Source organism: Suncus etruscus, chromosome 4 (genome assembly GCF_024139225.1).
Source record: "Suncus etruscus isolate mSunEtr1 chromosome 4, mSunEtr1.pri.cur, whole genome shotgun sequence".
Taxonomy (NCBI): Eukaryota; Metazoa; Chordata; class Mammalia; order Eulipotyphla; family Soricidae; genus Suncus; species Suncus etruscus.
Window position 1 is genome coordinate 88,640,433 of NC_064851.1, and position 20,589 is coordinate 88,661,021.

The window sequence follows — 20,589 nt, forward strand, 5'->3', positions numbered from 1 at the left end:
TTCAGATGAAATTCCATATTTTGTGCAAAATGTTTAGGAAATAAAGTCAAATGATTTTGTTTATATAATTATTAGTGTTCCTTTTTAAAAACCTTTTTATTTTTTTCAGTTTTTTTGGGGGGGCCACACCTGGCGACACTCAGGGGTTACTCTTGGCTATGTGCTCAGAAATCGCTCCTGGCTTGGGGGACCATATGGGACATCGGGGGATTGAACCATGGTTCGTTCTAGGCTAGTGCAGGCAAGGCAGACTTACCACTTGCGCCACCGCTCCGGTCCCCCTTTTTAAAATATTTTTTGTAGATTTGGGGTCACACCTGGCAGCACTCAGGGGTTATTTCTGGCTCTGTGCTCAGAAATAGCTCCTGGCAGGGTCAGCGGACCATATGGGATGCCGGGATTAGAACCACCGACCTTCTGCAAGCAAGGCAAACACCTTACCTTCATGCTATCTAAACAGCCCCTCTGTCTAAATTCTAACGAAGTATAAAAACTCTATGAGGAGCAGGAAATAGGTCAGAGGATTAAAACACCTATTACAGTTCTACTTCTATTGTGGGCTTTCTAGGCACCATCCAGATCAAAACCTGAGCATTGCAAAGTGTAGCCCATAAACGTCTAACATGTGCTTCAGAATTTCCCCCTGTACTCACCATGAGGAACCAGCCAGGGCACTAATGAAGATGGTGACAGAGTTGTCTGTCACTTTGGGGTAGGAAAACCTTCCCCTCTTGAAAGTCTTACCCATTGACCTTCTCCCCTTTCTTTTAAGTTTGGAAAGTGTTAAGTAAAGTTAATTTGCATTTGTTTCAGATTTTGTTTTAACTACATCTTGCTAAGTCTACACAAAAACTGAGGTTGAAAGGAACCTTTCTACAGAGTTCTGTTATCTGTTTCATTTCTTAGAAAGCTTCCCCTTGAACTTCCTTTTGCTCTTTGCCTCTCTCTCAATAGCTCCTGGACTGTTTTGTGATCCCAGTGGTGATTCTGCTGTCTTGGTTCTTCCTGTTGATCCGGTATAAGGCTGTGCACTTCATTGGCATTGTTGTCTGCATCCTGGGAATGGGCTGCATGGCAGGAGCTGATGTACTTGTGGGAAGGCACCAGGGAGCAGGTGAGTCACTGGGTATTCACCACATAATTTGCTTCTGTAGCTGAGACCAAGGCAAAAAGTGAAATGTTCATGGTAGTTAGATAAAAAAAAAAAAAAAGGAAATCACCTTCCCAGTGTCTGTCATATTTATGTTTATTCCTCCACTCAAAATAGTGACACGTTAGAAGAATTCTTTAATTCTTGGGATGGAAAGATAATGTAAGCAGGTAACATGTTTGCCTTGTGTGCAGTTTACCCTAATTTAGACCACATTTAGAGCACCTTTAGAAGTCACTCATGAGCACAGATCGAAGAGTAGCCTGAGCACCACTGGGTATAACCCCAACTCTTCCGAAACCTCATAATTTTTTTTTTATTTTTGAGGTAGTGAATAAACACTCAACTATGTTCTTTCTACATACATTCAGAAACATTCAGACTATAATTAAAACTGAGGATAGTGAACTTGCAGAATGTTTGAGAGGCTACAGCTGCCTAACTGTACTAACATAGAGATGATGACATTGGGTTGTCCTACTCCTGAACCTTAAGGCCTTCCCCACACCTCAGGCCCCCAAAATATTTTTGACTACACCCAGTGGTACCTCAGGGTTACCCCCAGTCATGATTAGGGAACCATTTGGTACCTGGGATAAAACCTGGGCCTCCTACAAGCAAAGTATCTGCTCCAGTCTATTGAACCCTGCAGCCAACTTTTTATTTTTCAAGTTAGAAAAAGACTGAGCTTTCAAATTACTGGGTGACAACTAATTTGCAGAACTAGAAGAATTAATATTTAGAAGACTGGAGAGAGAGAGAGGACAGTGGGTAAGGTACATTATTTGCCTGTGGCAGACCTGGGTTTGATTCCTGGCACCCTATATAATGTCCTGAATACCTTTAGCAGTAAGCTCTAAGCATAGTTACATGTGCAACTCCCCAAAATAAAAACTAAACAAACCATTTAATAAAGTATCAAATCTAAATTAGAAATACTGAATATTTTATCAGAGGTGCTAAATTTAGTCTTTTCATTTATGTTTTTTGTTGTTTTTTATTTATTTGGTGGGAATTCTGATATTAATCACAGCATATAGATCTACAAGGTAAAGTTTCAAGACATATTAATCAAATTTTGTTGAATCTTCTAGAAACACTGATTCAAAAGTTTTTCTAGATGACCATTTTAGAGTGCTACATTCCTTAAAATGCACCAAATCTATCTCTTACAGAAATATGGGGGCTGTGGGAATGGGTCAGTCAGTATGGTCCCCTTTGTTAACAATAGTAATATGATAGAAAGCACTCCCAGGTATATGTAGTTTTTGCTTTTGCCTTCCTTCTAGAAAATTAGATTATATTCAAAATTGGAGCATTCTTTTACAAGATAAAGTCATAAAAAGCACCTAAAATGAATGACATTTACTTTTAAAAATTGCATCATAGGGGCCAGAGAGATAGCATAGGGGTAGGGCAATTGCCTTGCGCACAGCCAACCCAGGACTAATGGTTGTTCAAATCCTAGCATCTCATATGGTCCCTGAAGCCAGCCAAGAGTATTTTCTGAGCTCAGAGCCAGGAGTAACCCCTGAGGACCACCAGGTGTGACTCAAAAAAAAAAAAGCACCATATACACTTATAATTGAAAAGAACTGTGCTAATGGCTCTTTTCTATTTAACGTATAAGATACTAAAATTGAAACAAAATGAAGATCAGGTATACATTGAGGGAGACAGCACAGAGATATGGCATGTATTCTTTGCTTGCTAGAGCATGAGATTTGATCTCCAGGAACACATGATACTGAGTATCACTGGGAGCAACTCTTGAGCACTGAGACTGGAGTAGCCCCCAAGCACTGCAAGGTGCAGTCCAAAGAACAAAACAAAATAAAGCAAACAAAAATGAAGGAAAATCAAAAGGTAATTGAAAAGGAAAAAAAATCAAAACTCAAGGTCACATAGTTGAGATCAAGAAATAGAACTGAAATTCCAAACCTTCAGGATAAGCACTGTTCTTGCCCATTGCTGAGAACTAAAGATATGAAGAGAGAAGAGATTCTTCATAGACCACTTGACATAATCAATACCCATATTTATAGGTGGCCTGCAAATACAAGCATTTCTTTTTCTTCGTTTAAGATATACTGCTTAATGGTATGGCAATAAATGCCATATGAAAAGATCAATGTTTATCGTTATAGTGATTTTGGTATTGATAGTCTCTTTGGACAAATCCCATTATTCTTGTGTGATATAACATGATCAGCTATTAAGTCACAATTAAATTACTCTTAATCAGCTCTACTGACTAAGCAGAAACATGAGCCCTTATTTTTTTTTAATTCTTTTTTATTGACCTTCACCATTTACCCTGGCTATCACTTGGAATTACATTGTCACTGAACACATTTAATTTTTATAGATCCATGTATTTAAGCCATAGTGTTATTCTAAATTGAACTAATTTCACATGGTTTTGCTCATCAATCCTGTGAAAAATGTTCTTTGATGTTATGTGGACCTTAGAAATGAAGTAGTATTAAATTTTATTTTGTGGGTCTTTCAATAGTGATTTTTTTTTTTTGGTTTTTGGTTTTTGGGTCATACCCAGTGGCACTCAGGGGTTACTCCTGGCTCTACACTCAGAAATCGCTCCTGGCAGGCTTGGGAGGCCATATGAGATGCCGGGATTTGAACCACTGTCCTTCTGCATGCAAGGCAAATGCCTTACCTCCATGTTATCTCTCCGGCCCCAATAGTGATCTTTTTTTTTTTTTTAAATAAATGAATATCTAGAATGTACTGAAATTGTGTTTATATCTTCATATGAATCTGTTTAAGGCCCTTTTGGTAACCATTCTTTTTCTTTTTCTTTTTCTTTTTCTTTTTTCTTTTTTTTTTTTTTTTTTTTTTTTTTTTGCTTTTTGGGCCACATCTAGTGACACTCAGGGGTTACTCCTGGCTATGCTCTCAGAAATTGCTCCTGGCTTGGGGGACCATATGTGATGCCAGGGAATCAAAATACGGTCCTTCCTAGGTTAGCAAGTGCAAGGCAAAGGCCCTATCACTTACACCACTGCTCCAGCCCAGTTAACCTTTCATTTTGTAACCAGTGTTGAAGAATTAAATTTCTGCTTGTGCACATAGGTCAAAATCCTTAGTACTTGCCATAATTGGGGAGACCTGAGCTCAACCCCATCACCACATGTGACTAAGCACCATCTGAAATGATCCCTGATTATCAAGTCAAAAAGTAGCTTCTGAATGTAGCTGGATATGCTCAAAGCCTCATACCCTGAAAATAATTACATTTTATCATTGTAGAATATCTTTGGAGCTAATTTTATGGGATCCAAGTACTTGGTATAATGTACTAAGGACAAACAGAATAAAGGACACCGGGGACTATTTTATGAAGTAATTATTAGAAATATTTTAATGCTATATAAAAACATTAAGGTAACAATTAAAACTTCAGTTTCTATAAAATTTTATAAATAGAATAAATCATTGTGGATTTGAGGGGAGTATAACTTTTAAATTAGTATACCTTATTATAAAAACATTCTATTATCACTTTTACAGAAAAACTTATTCATTGCATTAATTTGGCAAGAACAAAACTTCAAAGTACTGCAGGCATTTATCATGACTTTATTTGGACATACAAGTTAATAAAAATTGCTATCACCACATGAGGTTTTGTTATTGTTGTTGTTGCTGTTGTTTTGGGGCCTCACCCAGCAGTGCTCAGGGGTTACTCCTGGCTTTGAGCTCAGAAATCGCTCCTGGCAGGCTGGGGGACCATATGGGATGCCAGGAATCCAACCACTGTTCATACTGGGTCGGCCTCATGCAAGGCAAACTTCCTACTGCTGCACTATCTCTCTAGCCCCCACATGATTTTTTTAATAAAGAAAACAACTGTCATAATCCTTTTTAAAATATCGTTTGGTTCACCTTGGTTTGGATTCCAAAAATTCTCTCCTTAGGCACATTGGGATTGGGCTGTTAAAGGTTACTTTGATCTCACTGATGCCATTGCTCTAATTCTACTTTGTTAGAATGCTATTTTTATTGGTTATCTAAGAATTCCTCACTTTGGGTTAAAGTTTTGCTGAGGGAGACCTCTTAGATGGCATCAGGCATTCTACCATATACAAACTATAAATGTCAGGGCATAGGCACAGAATATGTATCACAAATAATGTTTGTGGTTAAAATACAAAGCAATAAAATAGCTTTCACCCAAAAGAAGAGTTAAATTGCAACATGCACAGTTGCATTAAAGTACATTTTTCATGGGTAAAATGGAAAAATACAATGATTTTTAAATATTATGTTGGTCAACTCACCTTAAAATTTTATTAAACACTTTGAAATAAAATAGCTTTTTAGTAAAGAAATGTTTCGTTCTTCAAAATATTTTCTTACTATTGTAATACATTGATTACATCTTATAGTTTTTCTATAATGTTGTTAACTATCCAAAACAATAATTATGATTATAGTTCTTGTTTTAGTTATTACAAGGAAGAAAAATATCTCAAGGAACTAAGTAATTAAGTATCATAAAAAAGTAGCTAAAATTTTACTGTGTCCAAAGGTATTAGACATTTCTTTATGCATTAGCTCATTTAATCCTCCAAAATTTGCAAAGAAAATATTTTTGCTCACAGTTTTGAAGCCAAAGAAATAAAAGCTTAAGGATGATAAGAAGCTTATCTTGTACAATTACAAAGGCCGTAACATAGATAGGGAGTCCAATCATTATTGTTTTTGTTGTACCACTTAGTACTTGTTTCTTCATAATTGTGACTCTTAGAAGAAATGTAGTTGTTCTATTATATTAAATTAGGGTGAACAAGTATCCCAGATCTGCTTTCCCCAGATGTAGAATTTTGATGCTAAAACTCAACAAGTTCCAGAAAAACAAGACAAATGGTTATATTTAAAATTCAAAAATGTTCAGAGATGTATTTACTTTCATAAATCATTAGTTGTCTTTCAGCTTTCTACAAAAGTATAATTTTCTGTTTGCTTCTTGACATAGTGGTAACTAGGAAAGTTAAATAATTTTCGCTCTTTACCACCCACTGCTACAAAGACACAAATATTCCTCTAAAAACTATGTTCTAGAAATTTAAGAAAATGCCAATAGAGGAAAGCAATTTTTACAAAGCAATTTTAACTAGGTTGATTAGAACCAAGAAACAGCAAAATAAGAAATGCCCAACCCAAAGTGAAAGAGACTTTACTTGTTGCTTAGTGAATATTTAATATGTACCAGGTGACATGTTAGGCATCTTACAGCATTTATTAAAGTAAGGAAACTCAAGGGTTGTGGGAATAGCCTTAAAATGTTGGAATGGGGGCTGCAGTGATAGCACAGAGGGTAAGCATTTGCTTTGTACACAACCAACTTGGTACTGCTTGGAGTGATTTATGAACACAGAGCCAAGTGTAACCACTAGATGTGGCCCAAAAACAAAAGCAAAAAAGAAAGAAAAAAAAGAAAATTGGAATGCAAGTGTTACATGCCTACATGCCAGAGGCCTTGCTTGATCTCCACAACATGGTCTTTCAAACACTTCCTAAGTTTTAAGACAGGAGTAGCCCCCGAGCACTGCTGGGTGTGGCCCCTAAATAAATAACAACATTAACATAAATTAAATACACAAGAAAATTCAAAGGCAGAGTTTGCCCATGTTCAATAGTTAATTAAATTAATGACAGATATATATGTACAATTTATGATTATCTGAATTAAGAGTTACTATGCCAGGGGCCAGAAAGTTAGCATGGAGGTAGGGTGTTTACCTTGCATACAGAAGGACAGTGGTTTGAATCCCAGCATCCCATATGGTCTCTCGAGCCTGCCAGGAGTGATTTCTGAGCATAGAGCCAGGAGTAAGCCCTGAGTGCTGCTGGGTGTGACCCAAAAACAAAACAAAACAAACAAAAAAAAGAGTTATGCTGCAGAGGTTGCAGCAGGAAGCCTATACTTGGAGACACCCACAAGGCCTGCTTTGAAGCTGTCTTCCTCAGATTGGTACTTGCAATGAAGAATTTTTCAAGAAATCAAAGAAAAAAATAATAAAATCCCTCAAGACAATTGAGAAGTAGAACACAAACCCCCAGAACCTATAGGATATCAAAAGTACTACTATGGGGCAAATGTAGAGAAATATAAATTTATATCAGGAAATAAGAAAAAATTCAAATGAATAATCTGATCTCAGTTTAGCAAACTAGAAAAACAAAGTATCTCAAAGTAAATAGAAGGAAATAATAAAAATTGTCCAATATTCAATGATATAGAAAGAAAAGATCAATTAAACTAGTAGATTACTTAAAGAATAAACACAAGATTGGCAGGTTCTTTTTTTTTTTTTTTTTTTTTTTGGGCTACACCCGGTAACGCTCAGGAGTTGCTCCTGGCTATGTGCTCAGAAGTTGCTCCTGGCTTGGGGGACCATATGGAACACCGGGGGATCGAACCGCGGTCCGTCCAAGGCTAGCGCAGGCAAGGCAGGCACCTTACCTTTAGCGCCACCGCCCGGCCCCAGATTGGCAGGTTCTTAACTAAATTCAAAACAGCAGGCATTATCTACGATAGCAAAAAACAGAAAGACTTCTTTACAATAAAGCAAGAATGTCCAATTTCCCACTATTATTTGATATAATTTTGGAAGTGTCTGACAGAAATCAAGTCAGAAAAAGAAAACAAAGGTATTCTAATTGGAAAATAAGTTAATTTTTCACTTTTTTACATTAAAGACTCCATTAAAAAAAACCTACTGGAAACAATTAGCCAGTACAGAGAAGTAATGTTATTGTTATGTCTACAAAAAACATATTGCATTTCTGTTTTGGGTTTTTGTTTGTTTGGGGTTTTTTTTGTTTGTTTGTTTCTGGGCCACACTGGGCAGCACTCATGTTTTTTGTTTGATTTGAGGGGAGTTGAGCCATACTGGGTGGCACTCAAGGATTACTCCTGGCTCTGCACTCAGAAATAGCTCTTGGCAGACTCAAGGGATCATATGGGATGCCAAGGATCAAGTCAGGTTCTGTCTGGGTCACCATGTGCAAGGCAAATGCCCTACCGCTGTGCTATCACTCGGGCCCCTGCATTTCTCTTCACAAATAATGAGCTAGAAGAGAAAGAATAAAACATACTAATTCCACTTTAAATTGTCCAAATCAAGTACCTAGGAAAAGCTTAGCAAATAATGTGAAAGACATACAAATATTTAATGCAATTTTCAACAAATTCTGAAAGAATTTATAGCAAACCCTACTAAAATGTTAGAATAAAAGTTCTCAAAACAACTCAAATGTACAATGACAGATTAATGAAGAAATTGTGGTGTGTATATATATATATATATATATATATACACACACAATTGATTAGGATGCAACTATTTGAGAAATGTAATCCTATAGTTTGCTGCAACTTGAATGGAATTGGAGCATGTCGTGAAAATCATAATTCAAAGGGAAGACAAGTATTAAATGATTTCACACATCAAATTATTTAAAAAATAATTGCTTTTCAAAAATTGCAAAACTGAGATGAGTGGTGAAAGACTGGAAAGAAATAACAGACTACAAGTGGCATTAAATATTAATAAACATCAATGCTATTGAAACCACATAAGCTACAATAATTTTTTAAATTATTACCAAGCAAAGTCTTAACTAAAGAATAAATTAAAACCCATTTCATCAGCTCAGTACTTTTAAACATTTATAACTGATAGTGTGATGTGATACAAAGATCTACACAGAATATCAATCTAAGTCACAGTTCATGTCCTACAATACTTTAGTGAAGAGAATGGAGAAATAAGAGAAAATACATAAGTTACAAATAATAGACATGAAATGGAAGTGGGTAGGTACCATAACATGGGGACAATGATGGGAAATTCAGAGAAAGAATGTCAGTTAAATAAGCTTCTCATAATCTCACATAAGCCCATTTACCATAAATTCACAAAAGGTTTTCTTTAATCTTGGTTTCATACATATATATAATAACAATTACTGAACATAATTTACTGGTGAAACTATCAACATCATATCAGATATTTACTGCATTGATTGTTTATAAAATATGGAGTTATAATATATTGCATCGTCTAGTTAAGCACCACCAGGAAAAATTCTTAAGCATAGCCATATGTGCTCTAAAAATAAAAACAAAAATTTGATATAAACTGAAAACATACTAAAATGAGTTTGAAAAGCAAATCTATATACAAGAAAAATAATTATGTGATAGATTACATATACATATATTTTCAGTCCTATATTATTTGCTTTAAAGAGTAGTTTTAAAATATCTGCCCATATATCTTCCATTCTTAATTTTCAAGTATTCTTATTTTCTAAGAAAAAGTACATTTTATCCAAGATTTTGAATGTTTCTGTTATAGTCTTCTTAATATAGCACAGGGGGAAATATTCAGAGTCATTCTGGTTTTTTTGACACCATGTTCACTAAGCTGTTGGAAACTACCCTGCAGCAAATGTATCATGTCCATATATTCATAGACATATCCCTAAATACAAAATTTGGAGTTTTATGAAGGCAGAGAAATCCAGATGAAATTTGGCTCTTAAGAAGATAAAATTTCTGGCTGGGCTCCTAGTATGGGAGTAAGGTGTTTTGCTTGTATATGGCCAACCCCATTTCAATGCTCAGCACCATATATGGTCCCCCAGTTCTAGCATGAGTGTCCCCTAAGCACAACCAGGTGTTGTTCATCCACCCCATCCACTCCCCAAAGCCCTAAAATTTTGGTTTAATACATATAGCAATATTTTGATTAAAGAACCATGATTTTTAAAAATTATCGATAGTTGAATTTTAGACATATAATATCCCTTCATCAATCCCACTACCAGTGTCAGCTTTCCTCCACCAGTGTTATCACCAGCCTGATAACATGAAACTTTTTACACTCTGGTTGTGTAGGATAGATTTCATGTTTTCAGTTTTATTGACTCTGATTTAGGCATATGGCTATCTGTATTCTACCACATTACAACAGAACCAAAGTTCTTAATCCCTATTTAGTTTACTATTTTTTGTTAGTTTGGGGGCCACACCAGGTGATGCTCAGGGGTTACTCCTGACTATGCACTCAGAAATCCTTCCTGGCTTAAGGGACCATATGAGACACCAGGGATTGAATCCAGGTCCATCCTGGGTGAGCCTCTAGCAAGGCAAACCTACCCTACCGCTGCACTATCGCTCGGGCCCCTAGAGTAACATTTTTTTAAAAATTTTGTTTGTTTTTGTTTGTTTGTTTTTGTTTGGGGGCCACACCCAATGAGGCTCAGGGGTTACTCCTGGCTATGCGCTCAGAAATCGCTCCTGGCTTGGGGGACCATATAGGATGCCAGGGGATCAAACCACGGTCCTTCCTAGGTTAGCTTAGTGCAAGCAAACACCTTACCACTTGCTCCACTGCTCCAGCCCTACTGTACCATTTTTATACCAAAACAATATAAAGCACAGATGAATTTTACTAAATTTTAGTTAAAAATCATAAACTTATATAAATATGTCATAATATAATAAGCAAAAGAAGTTCAACTTGTTAGTGCCTTATTTTCTTTAGTAAAAATTTAATGCATCTCTCTGATTTGTTTTGTTTGTATTTTTTCCTAGGGGAAAATAAGCTGGTAGGGGACCTTCTGGTGTTGGGAGGAGCCACTTTATATGGGATCTCTAATGTCTGGGAAGAATATATCATCCGAACTCTCAGTCGAGTGGAATTTCTGGGAATGATTGGACTCTTTGGTGCATTTTTCAGCGGAATTCAATTGTGAGTAAAAAGAAATTTAGAAGTGAATACTTTTGATGCTTATTCTTCCTACTCTCATTGGAACATGGTGGACACTTTTACCAACTTTCCACATAAAATCTTAAAAGTTCATTGTCTTTTTTAGTAAATTTATTCCAAACTAAACAAGTTTATTATGTTATTATTAAAACATGTATGGAATTAGATGATATTTACAATAAATCATTAAAAGTATATTGATTCTCCTAAATCAACCCCAGCTATGCCAACCTCAGACATTTTACTTAGAAAAAGAGAAATGTTAAGTGTTGATGCCATGATTTGATGTTTTCCTTAAAATACTCTACTTACTAACAAAAAGCTTGCAGATTAAATTATCTTTTTATTTTATTAGTCATGGATTTTTTTGCTCTTTTTAAAGTTTTATTTATTTTAACATTAAACTTTTATTGATAATTTTTATTTTGACCAAAGTGGATTACAAATCATTCACAGTAGTATTTTAGGTACATATTGACATTGAATCAGGGTCATTCCCACCACCAATGATATCCTCCCTCCACCCCTGTTCCCAGCATGCATCCCATATCCCCCTCCTTTGCCTCTTGGACTGCTAGTATAAGTGGTCCCTTCTGTGTCTAGCTTGTTGTAGATTGGGTATCGATTCTATTGTAGTTGGCTTTGAACTTGGTGTTTAAGTCTGATCATTTTTTATGTCTACTCAATGTTCATATGACTGTTTGGTCTTGGTGTCCTCCATTATTTCCCCCTCAATTTGTGAGGCAGAACAAGATAATTCAAATTATGTGGGGATTTCACTTACTGAATATTCGCAATAAAAATGGCATTTGTAAGAAAAAAATCGCATTAAACATGTGCATACCCTGAACGGAACTGCTCAGGGTATGCGAATGTTTAATGCGATTTTTTTCTTACTAATGCAATTTTTATTGCAATTATTCAGTAAGCGAATAATCGCGAATACTGCAATATTTGAAGGCCAGCCGTAGGCCACAAAGCGTTGTACGGAGGGCCGCAAATGGCCTGCGGGCTGCGAGTTTGAGACCCCTGTTCTAGAGACTATAAAAATCAGTTTAAGAAAATAAAGGGAAAATAGAAGGAAAACATAAAAATAATACAAAAAAATCACCCCCCAAAAAACAAACCAAAAACAAACAAACAATCTGAAAAGCATCATAGCAATAAAGACAACCAAACACTAACCACGGTCCTAAAATAAAAATGAATCAAAGCACAGGGGGAGGAAAAAGGCAAAAAAAAAAAAAAAAAAAAAAAAAAAACAAAAAACAAAACATAAAAAAAACAAAAAGAAAAACAAAACAAAACAAAAACCAACAATTACAAAAAAATTTTTTTAAAGTTTAATTTGTGCTATTTTTTTTTTTTTTGCATAGGCACAGTAAAAATTGGGGAGATTAGAAAGGGAATTCTCCTGGCCTACGAGATACAGGGTTTCTTTGCCCTTGAAGTATACTCTCATGGGTATAACTACAGGCTCCATACATGCTCTTTTACTCTCCTTACTAAATAATTTTTTGTTCTGTATGTTTATCTGAATTCTGAATTGTTTTAAAATAATTTTTATTGTGATTAACATGAGTTACAAGTCTTTCATAGTAATATTTAAAGTACATAGTGACATTGAATCAGAAATATTCTCATCACCAGTGTTGAATAACTATGAGACAGTTATGTAATTTTCATGATTGAGTTTCACTCATACAACACCCTTCACCAATGCACATTTCCCACTACTTATGTACCAGTGTCCCTCACACCTTTCTCCCTGCCTTCTCCCATGCCTGCCTCTGTGGCAAACATTTTTCTGCTTGCTCATGGATTTATATGAGTGAGCCTTGTTTCTAATTCATCTTTTAGAAATTTATATTTTATATTTCCTTAAATAAGTAAAGACAACGCAGGGAGGCCGGAGCAGTGGTGCAGGCAGTAGGGCATTTGCCTGGCACGTGCTAACCTAGGACAGACTGCATTTCGATCCCCTAGCATCCCATATGATCCCCAAGCCAGCAGTGATTTCTGAGGGCATAGCCAGGAGTAATCCCTGAGTATCACTGGCTGTGCCCCCCCCCTAAGAAAACCACCACCAACAACAACAACAACAAAATCAAAAAAGTCAAAAACACCAATTTTGCGATAATTCTGACACTGGAACAAGTCATTGACTAGTGCCTCTGAATTTGTTGTGCAAATAAGTGTTCAACAAAGTTTATTGTCCATCAATAAAAATCATGTGTTAAAAGAAATGAGCCATATGTCATAACAAATAAAGAATAATTTTATCAACTCTCTTTCAACAGAGCAAATAATTTTAACTTTACCAAATCACTTTCTATAATGCAGGTACAGTATACTGGGTCAGTGTCCCAAAGTACTGATGGAGGCTATCTTGCCATCATTACTGGTTTTCACAAATGTACCGATTCCAATAATTCATTAAGTTGTATTATCTTGAGATACAGATAAAAGTTTTTAGCAAGCAAAGCACAGTGATGGGAAGGCTGAGAAAGATTTAGTTTCAGCTCATTTTTCAAGCAGGATGGCATCATAAAGCTCTAAATTTGGTACTCAGTTTGGTGAAATGAAAAGATAGTGCCTCATTAAACTATTTATAACCAACATTATGTAGATGGATAGCTCATTTTATGGATTATTATTCTTGACTCAAAAATATATATATTCCAAACTCTAGCACATATTTGCTTCAGTTACAGTCCATTAGAAATAACTGAGTCTTTCAGGGAACACTGCTGCCAAAGTAATGGCAGTGGATGTGTTTAGCAGAGGAAATAGATATCCTGATGGTGTCTTGAAACCAGAGCAGCTCTAGGGGTATGGTACCACCTTTTCTCCTCATTCTCTTCTAGAGCAATGCTTCTTTAATATAGTTTTCTCTCTATCAGTACGGGGAATTACCTGAAAGTTTATTAGAAACGCATGTTCAGAGACCTTCTCTGAATACACTAAATCTGATTCTATAAGAAGAATGCCCACAAAAAGTTTTGAGCGCATTCTATAGATGGGTTTATATACTTTTTTAATTTAATTTTTAATTTCTATACATTAAAACTTGAAAATCCGTACTAAGGATGAAACTCACTCAAAAATGCTTATAACTTTTAGCACAGTATCAATCTGGTTATCACTGTTTGCTTTTTGAGAAATCATCAAGTTAAATTAGTAAAGGCAAGAGCAGAATGTTTGGGTTAGTAGTCAGTAGCAAAAAAAGCCCAACAGAAGTTGCTCCTTACCCTCAAGTTATCCTCACTACTGCTGACCACAACCAACAAGATCCTTCAAAGGTAAATCTAAACTATCTTATTAGATTTATGTGTGCATAATCCAAAGTTATTCTTTTAAGTGTTATCAAGTGTTTCTTTCTGTATATAACTGAAAATATTTAAAAAATAAACTTTAAAAGTACAGTGCAATATAATCTTGCTGATTAGGTCACTTTTATTTTTTTCTAGAGCTATAATGGAGCACAAGGAGCTGTTAAAGGTGCCTTGGGACTGGCAAATAGGTAAGCAGGTTGGTTGCTCACCTTTAGAATCTGAACTTAGTAAAACAGGAATATATTTGATGAGGATGGGGGGTGGATAAGGTGTAAGCAATGAAAATAATTGTAATCCAGGGAACAAAAAGAACATGAAATCTCCCTGTCATTTTAAGAAATTCTTGCATACTGAAAGAATCTGAGCTGAATGTTTCCTAATGCTTCCTAATTGAGCTTCTGCCCATTAAGTTCATCAAGATGCCATTAGTGTGGACACAGAGTATGTTATTAGGTTAAAGAGCAATCACAAAGAAAGAAATGCCCTAAAGCTATTGAAGGGGACAAAAATGACAGTAATTTGCACTAGTCAAGAAATACAAAACTGATCTGATCATGTAAAAAGTGCACTTTAGTACAGGAAAAAAATGAACTTAACAAAAGGACATAGAGAAAACAGTGTAATGGGCATTCTGAAACCATAAAACCTTTCAGAAGGGAAGATTTTGCACATAAGAAATAGCTGACTGATCTCCAAAAGACATCATAAAAAAGACCAGACACATATGCTTTGAGATAACTAACAGTCAGCCAGGCATCTCAGATTCCACCTGTTTCTAAAATCATATTTCTCTAATAATATTTAGGGAATGGATTTAAGATTATAGGTGATGCTCTAATAATTGCATACCCTCATCTTATAAGGTATCCCCTCTGTGTCTATGCCAACAATCTTAGACTTGAACAATAAATTCAGGACTTAGTTATTGGGAGTGCTTCATAAATGGGACAAAATCTATGCAATTGGGAGAGTGGATAAAACTTCAGGAGGTCTCCACAGTAAAACTATTTGCCTGAGTACTGCTTAAAGGAACTCCAGTGAGATTGACAGGTTAGCCAAATATTACTATGTGCCTTAAATATTACTGTGAAAGATTTGTAATTCACTTTGCCCACAATAAAAAAAATTACCTTTACTTCTATCTGCAAGGACAATGATATGAACTTTTCTATATGAATTTACTTACATTAACCCCAAGTTTCCAAGGCAACCTGATTTCTCCAGAGATGCATAGAGCTACAAAATTGTGCATGACTTTAATGTGTCTTTAAGTACTGACCAGCCCTGTGTCTGTCTCAGCCTCCTGCCATTTAATTTCTCTCAAGTTTTGCTATAGACTACTACAATAAAATTAAAATCAATAGAGGAGGAGATCGAGGAGGAGAGAAGAGATGCTGGGAAAAGAAACTAGCCACAGATTATAGATGTGATTGCCTTTGTGATAGACAAAGCCAGGAAACAAATTGTTGTCCTCATCTAATAAATTTAGCATGAAAGTGGATTTTCCTGCACTCCTGGGTTCTTGGGAATTGTGTGAAATATTTACATCACTTGTCACTCATCTTATGTGTATCTCTCTATTTCTGTTTTTATCTCTCTCTGTCTTGGTCTGTTTCTCTGTCTCTAATAAGTATCATGTAATATGTACATGCTATATGTACCATGTCCTGGTCTTCTCTAGCGGATGGTCTATTCCATTCTCAGCTTCAGTGTACATGCTCCTGATCTGGGATCTGTCTGAGAAGAATCCTGTCATCTATGTCCCTTAGCCAGGGATTGCTGCTTATTATTTGTTGCTGGTCCTCTTTCAAACTTAACCCATCAGTTCCCTGTTGTCCAGGCTTTTCTTAGTCTCTATCCACAGCTAGGTGCATATGAGTGCTATCCCTGTGTTCTGTACCTTAACACTGTCTAGGTCTCTGAGCCCTTCTACCTTCTATCTGGCTGTAGGTGAGGTGGGCAGAGACCAAAAAGAACTTTCTTCTTCCTTTTACTCTTGTCTTCCCCATTTTCTGGCTGGGACTTCCTTTGGTTTGTTGTCTTTTCCCATCTATTATTGATCATCTATTATTGATTGTTTACTTTTTCAGGTGAGTGAGATTAAAAAGACTGATTAGATTGACTTTAGATTAATTAGTTTATTTGGTGCTCCACCCATCTACTCTCTCTATATCACTGACACTGTATACAGTGAGAGTACTGCAAGCATAAATTAATTGTATATTAATATCAATATCAGTAACAAAAAATTGTCCTCAAAAGGCAAGTTCTTTGCAGGTTCACCTAAACCCTTTTGTAATTCAGTACTAGTTAAATGTGTTATACAAAAGTAGTATTCAGTGATCTCTAATTGCATTAGAATAGAAATCTTGGGCCAGAGAGATGGTGCAGTAAGTAAGGAGTTTGTTTTGCATGTCATCACCTGGGTTTGAGACCCAGGTTCAATTGCCAGTATCCGATATGGTTCCCTGAGCACTACCAGTAATGCAGATTTCTGAGTTCAGAGCCAGGAATAACCAATTGTAGTCTTCCCCACCCTACCCACTCGCTATACTTCTCCCAAATAGAATAGTAATCTCCTGTTTTGAGTATAGGGAAGGACTGTATAAAATAACATGCTATCCATCCATTTAATTCCTAACTTGAAATAATCTTAAAAAGGAACCAAACATTTATTAATGTTTTGAATGTTTTATATATGGGTCATATTGGTCCTCATTATCTCATCATGACTGCCTACAAGTTTCTATTTTTTTTAAATTTATTTAAACACCTTAATTACATACATGATTGTGTTTGGGTTTCAGTCATGTAAAGAACACCACCCATCACCAGTGCAACATTCCCATCACCAATGTCCCAAGTCTCCCTTCGCCCCACCCGACCCCCGCCTGTACTCTAGACAGGCTCTCCATTTTCCTCATACATTCTCATTATTAGGACAGTTCAAAATGTAGTTATTTCCCTAACTAAACTCATCACTCTTTGTGGTGAGCTTCCTGAGGTGAGCTGGAACTTCCAGCTCTTTTCTCTTTTGTGTCTGAAAATTATTATTACAAGGGTGTCTTTCATTTTTCTTAAAACCCATAGATGAGTGAGACCATTCTGCATTTTTCTCTCTCTCTCTGACTTATTTCACTCAGCATAATAGATTCCGTGTACATCCATGTATAGGAAAGGTTTCTATTTTTTAACTTATTGTAAGCACATAGAATGCAATGAATGAATGAATATTTGTTAAGTAAGCAAGTGAGTGAGACAGAATAAGGAAAACTGGTCAAGTTATAGTAACTATGTTAGAGTATAAGAGTTGTCACTCTCTTGTTTTCCTTAAAGCAGGTCTTTATTGGGGTTTCATTGTTGTTACAGTCCCAGGATGCAGACTCAGGAAACACTGGAGCAACCCAGTGTTACAGTGAACTTATATGGTAGGAATAGAATGATTGTGTATGGGGCAGAAAGGGAGGTGGGGCTCAGTGTGTGTGTGAGTGTGTGTGTCTAGTCTACACTTGAGTCTTACTATACAAATAAAATCTTCAGCCAAAAGTCCAATTGGTGGAAAGCTGTCAAGTGGTGATTGGTTGAATATCAGCCAATATTGGTGACTTGCCAATGTGATTTCATTTTCTTTCTTGTAGCAAACACATCTAGGCATGTTGCAACCTGCCTCTTCACAATCTCCTTATTCTGCTTCTTACCCAGGCTGGGGGTGGCTGTATGTATGTTTCTATTTTCTCTCTTATCTACCAAAGCTAAAGGAATGAGTAAACCTTACTCTTTTTCCTAAAAATTACAGATGGAAAGGAAGATAGGTAAACTATGACAAAGACTTATAGGCTTAACATTGCACTTTTTTTTGTTGAACAGGCAATCTCATGCCATCTGCTGGCGATGTGGACCAGAGAAACATGGAGCTAACAGGGTGGCGTTCACATCCTCCTAAAGAATTGCTGCACTCCTTGAAGAGTGCTGAATTCTAAACTTGCCTTTCTGGAGAGCAGACCATGTGTTGGTCTGTTCAAAGATTCAAAGGCTGTCTTGATTTATCACCCTCTGTCTCTCCAATCAGTAATTTCCCTCAAACTGTCTCTTAAACAGCTTATATGACTCATCTTTATAATAATTGGAAAATTTGGAATAAGTAGAAAAATAAATGCATAAAATTTTTATGTGTTTTGGATTTAATGACAATTACTTTTATCATTGATCAATTGCAAGAAATAAGAATAGGAAAATAGGGGCCGGAGAGATAGCATGGAGGTAGGGCGTTTGCCCTTCATGCAGGAGGTCATTGGTTCGAATCCCGGCGCCCCATATGGTCCCCCGTGCCTACCAGGAGCAATTTCTGAGCCTGGAGCCAGGAATAACCCCTGAGCACTGCCGGGTGTGACCCAAAAACCACCAAAAAAAAAAAAAGAATAGGAAAATAAAACCAAGTATTATATACTCCCTAATTTTACTCCATTAAGCAGAAATGGTTAGGTAGACTTTAAATTCAAACAAAACATATGACTTAACAGAACTGAAAAGTTCTCATGTGGAGTGGTGTACTGGAGTCACAACTGGAAATCTAATAAACAGCTAATATATTCCCTTTATTCCATTTGCATGTTGTGCTCAAGGATATGTTAACAAATATAAGCTGACCTGAAAGTCAGACATCATAGGAAAGTATACGTTGTGACCAGCTTCCATATGTGGGATAGGAGTAGCTTCTCCACTTTCTATTTTGAGGGTGATACTTGGATTAGTTTTAAGACAGTTTAAAGATGGAACATATGGGAAATGTGATCTAGGAAGGATGTTGTTCATTGTATAACTGAAACTTAATCATGAACAATTCTTAATGTTAAAAACAAAAACCAGGGCCCGGAGAGATAGCACAGCAGTGTTTGCCTTGCAAGCAGCCGATCCAGGACCAAAGGTGGTTGCTTCGAATTCCGGTGTCCCATATGGTCCCCCGTGCCTGCCAGGAGCTATTTCTGAGCAGACAGTCAGGAGTAACCCTTGAGCACCGGTGGGTGTGGTCCAAAAACCAAAACCAAAAACAAAAAAAAAAAACCAATGGTATTATGAACAATCTTGTAACAAGTGTTTTAGTAATTTTATAAAAGAGCAAATAAAAAAGAAATATAGTATAAAGCAAACTATTTACATAATTACAAATATTGAAAGTATACTGAAGTTAATAATACCTGACTTGTATCTGCATGAATAAGGAAAATATTGTAGTGATAGATTTTGGCACGTGTTCTTTAGCATCTTTAAATGCCCTACCTGCTATGATATCACTCTGGCCCCTAATTATGGTATTCTTTAGTTCTGTGGGTTTTGTTTGGTATATTTCCAAATTTTGCTATTATATTCTCCTTGTTGAAGTTCTCTTACATTGATCTACTTATTTTTGTGAGCATCATAGAATTGTTGTTTTGAGGTTGTTTTCTAGGGATTACATAGTTTTGTTTTGTTTTTTGTTTTGTTTTGTTTTGTTTTTATGATTTTTTGGGGTTTTGGGGCCACATCTGGTGACACTCAGGGGTTACTTCTGGCTATTCACTCAGAAATTGCTGCTGGTTTGGGGGACCATACAGGACACCCAGGGATTGAACTGCTGTTCGTCCTAGGTTAACACATGCAAGGCAAATGTCCTACTGCTGGCACCACCACTTCGGCTCCAACATAGTTTTGCTTTGCTTGGAATTTTATTGTGCATTCATCAGAGAAAATTAGTTTCTCCACCTATTCATTATGTCTGTTGTTATTAACAGGCCTGATTTAGAGTGTCCCATGTTCTGGTAGACCTGGACAGTGACTAGGAACTCATAGTCATTAATGTGTGGCAAGATCTGTGTCACCAATTTTGAACTGCCTGGGCAGTAGCAAGGTTGAAAGTGACTCAGCGGTATTTATATGTTGAGTCCAAGCAGGTCTAGGTAGTCACCAGTGAATTAAGATCATGTGTGCATGGGGGACCTGTAGCTTGAATTCAAGTAGGCCATGACAGTAACCAAGCTTTTGAGCTCACTAGTTCCCATCATCCATTAGGCATTTCATGGTTCCTCTGACCTGGGAATAACTGAGGTGTCCCAGATGATTACAAAATAAGCACTCCAAATAATAGGAAGAGAATCTAGATAGCTTGGGGCAAGCAGTGGAGCTCAGTCCTCAGTGGTGCCGATGGCTGGTTGGCTTTGTTTTAGAAGAGGCATTTGTAGGGTGTGACTAATTTCCTAGCAGTCAGAAGTGGAGTAGCTGGGGCCAGACCTATTTGTCTGTTAGGGTCAATATTCTTGATAAT

The 20,589-nt window shown here is 36.5% G+C and overlaps 1 protein-coding gene across 1 annotated transcript in view; it reads left to right on the forward strand.

Moving 5' to 3' along the window:
* The window catches only part of SLC35F1 (solute carrier family 35 member F1), a 491,181-nt gene that overhangs the window by 423,422 nt on the left and 47,170 nt on the right, over positions 1-20,589 (forward strand). Inside the window, exons 4-6 of the mRNA XM_049771361.1 lie at positions 955-1,114; positions 10,782-10,938; positions 14,427-14,479. Of these exons, the coding sequence (XP_049627318.1) occupies positions 955-1,114; positions 10,782-10,938; positions 14,427-14,479 (370 nt within the window). The remainder of the gene's footprint in view (positions 1-954; positions 1,115-10,781; positions 10,939-14,426; positions 14,480-20,589) is intronic.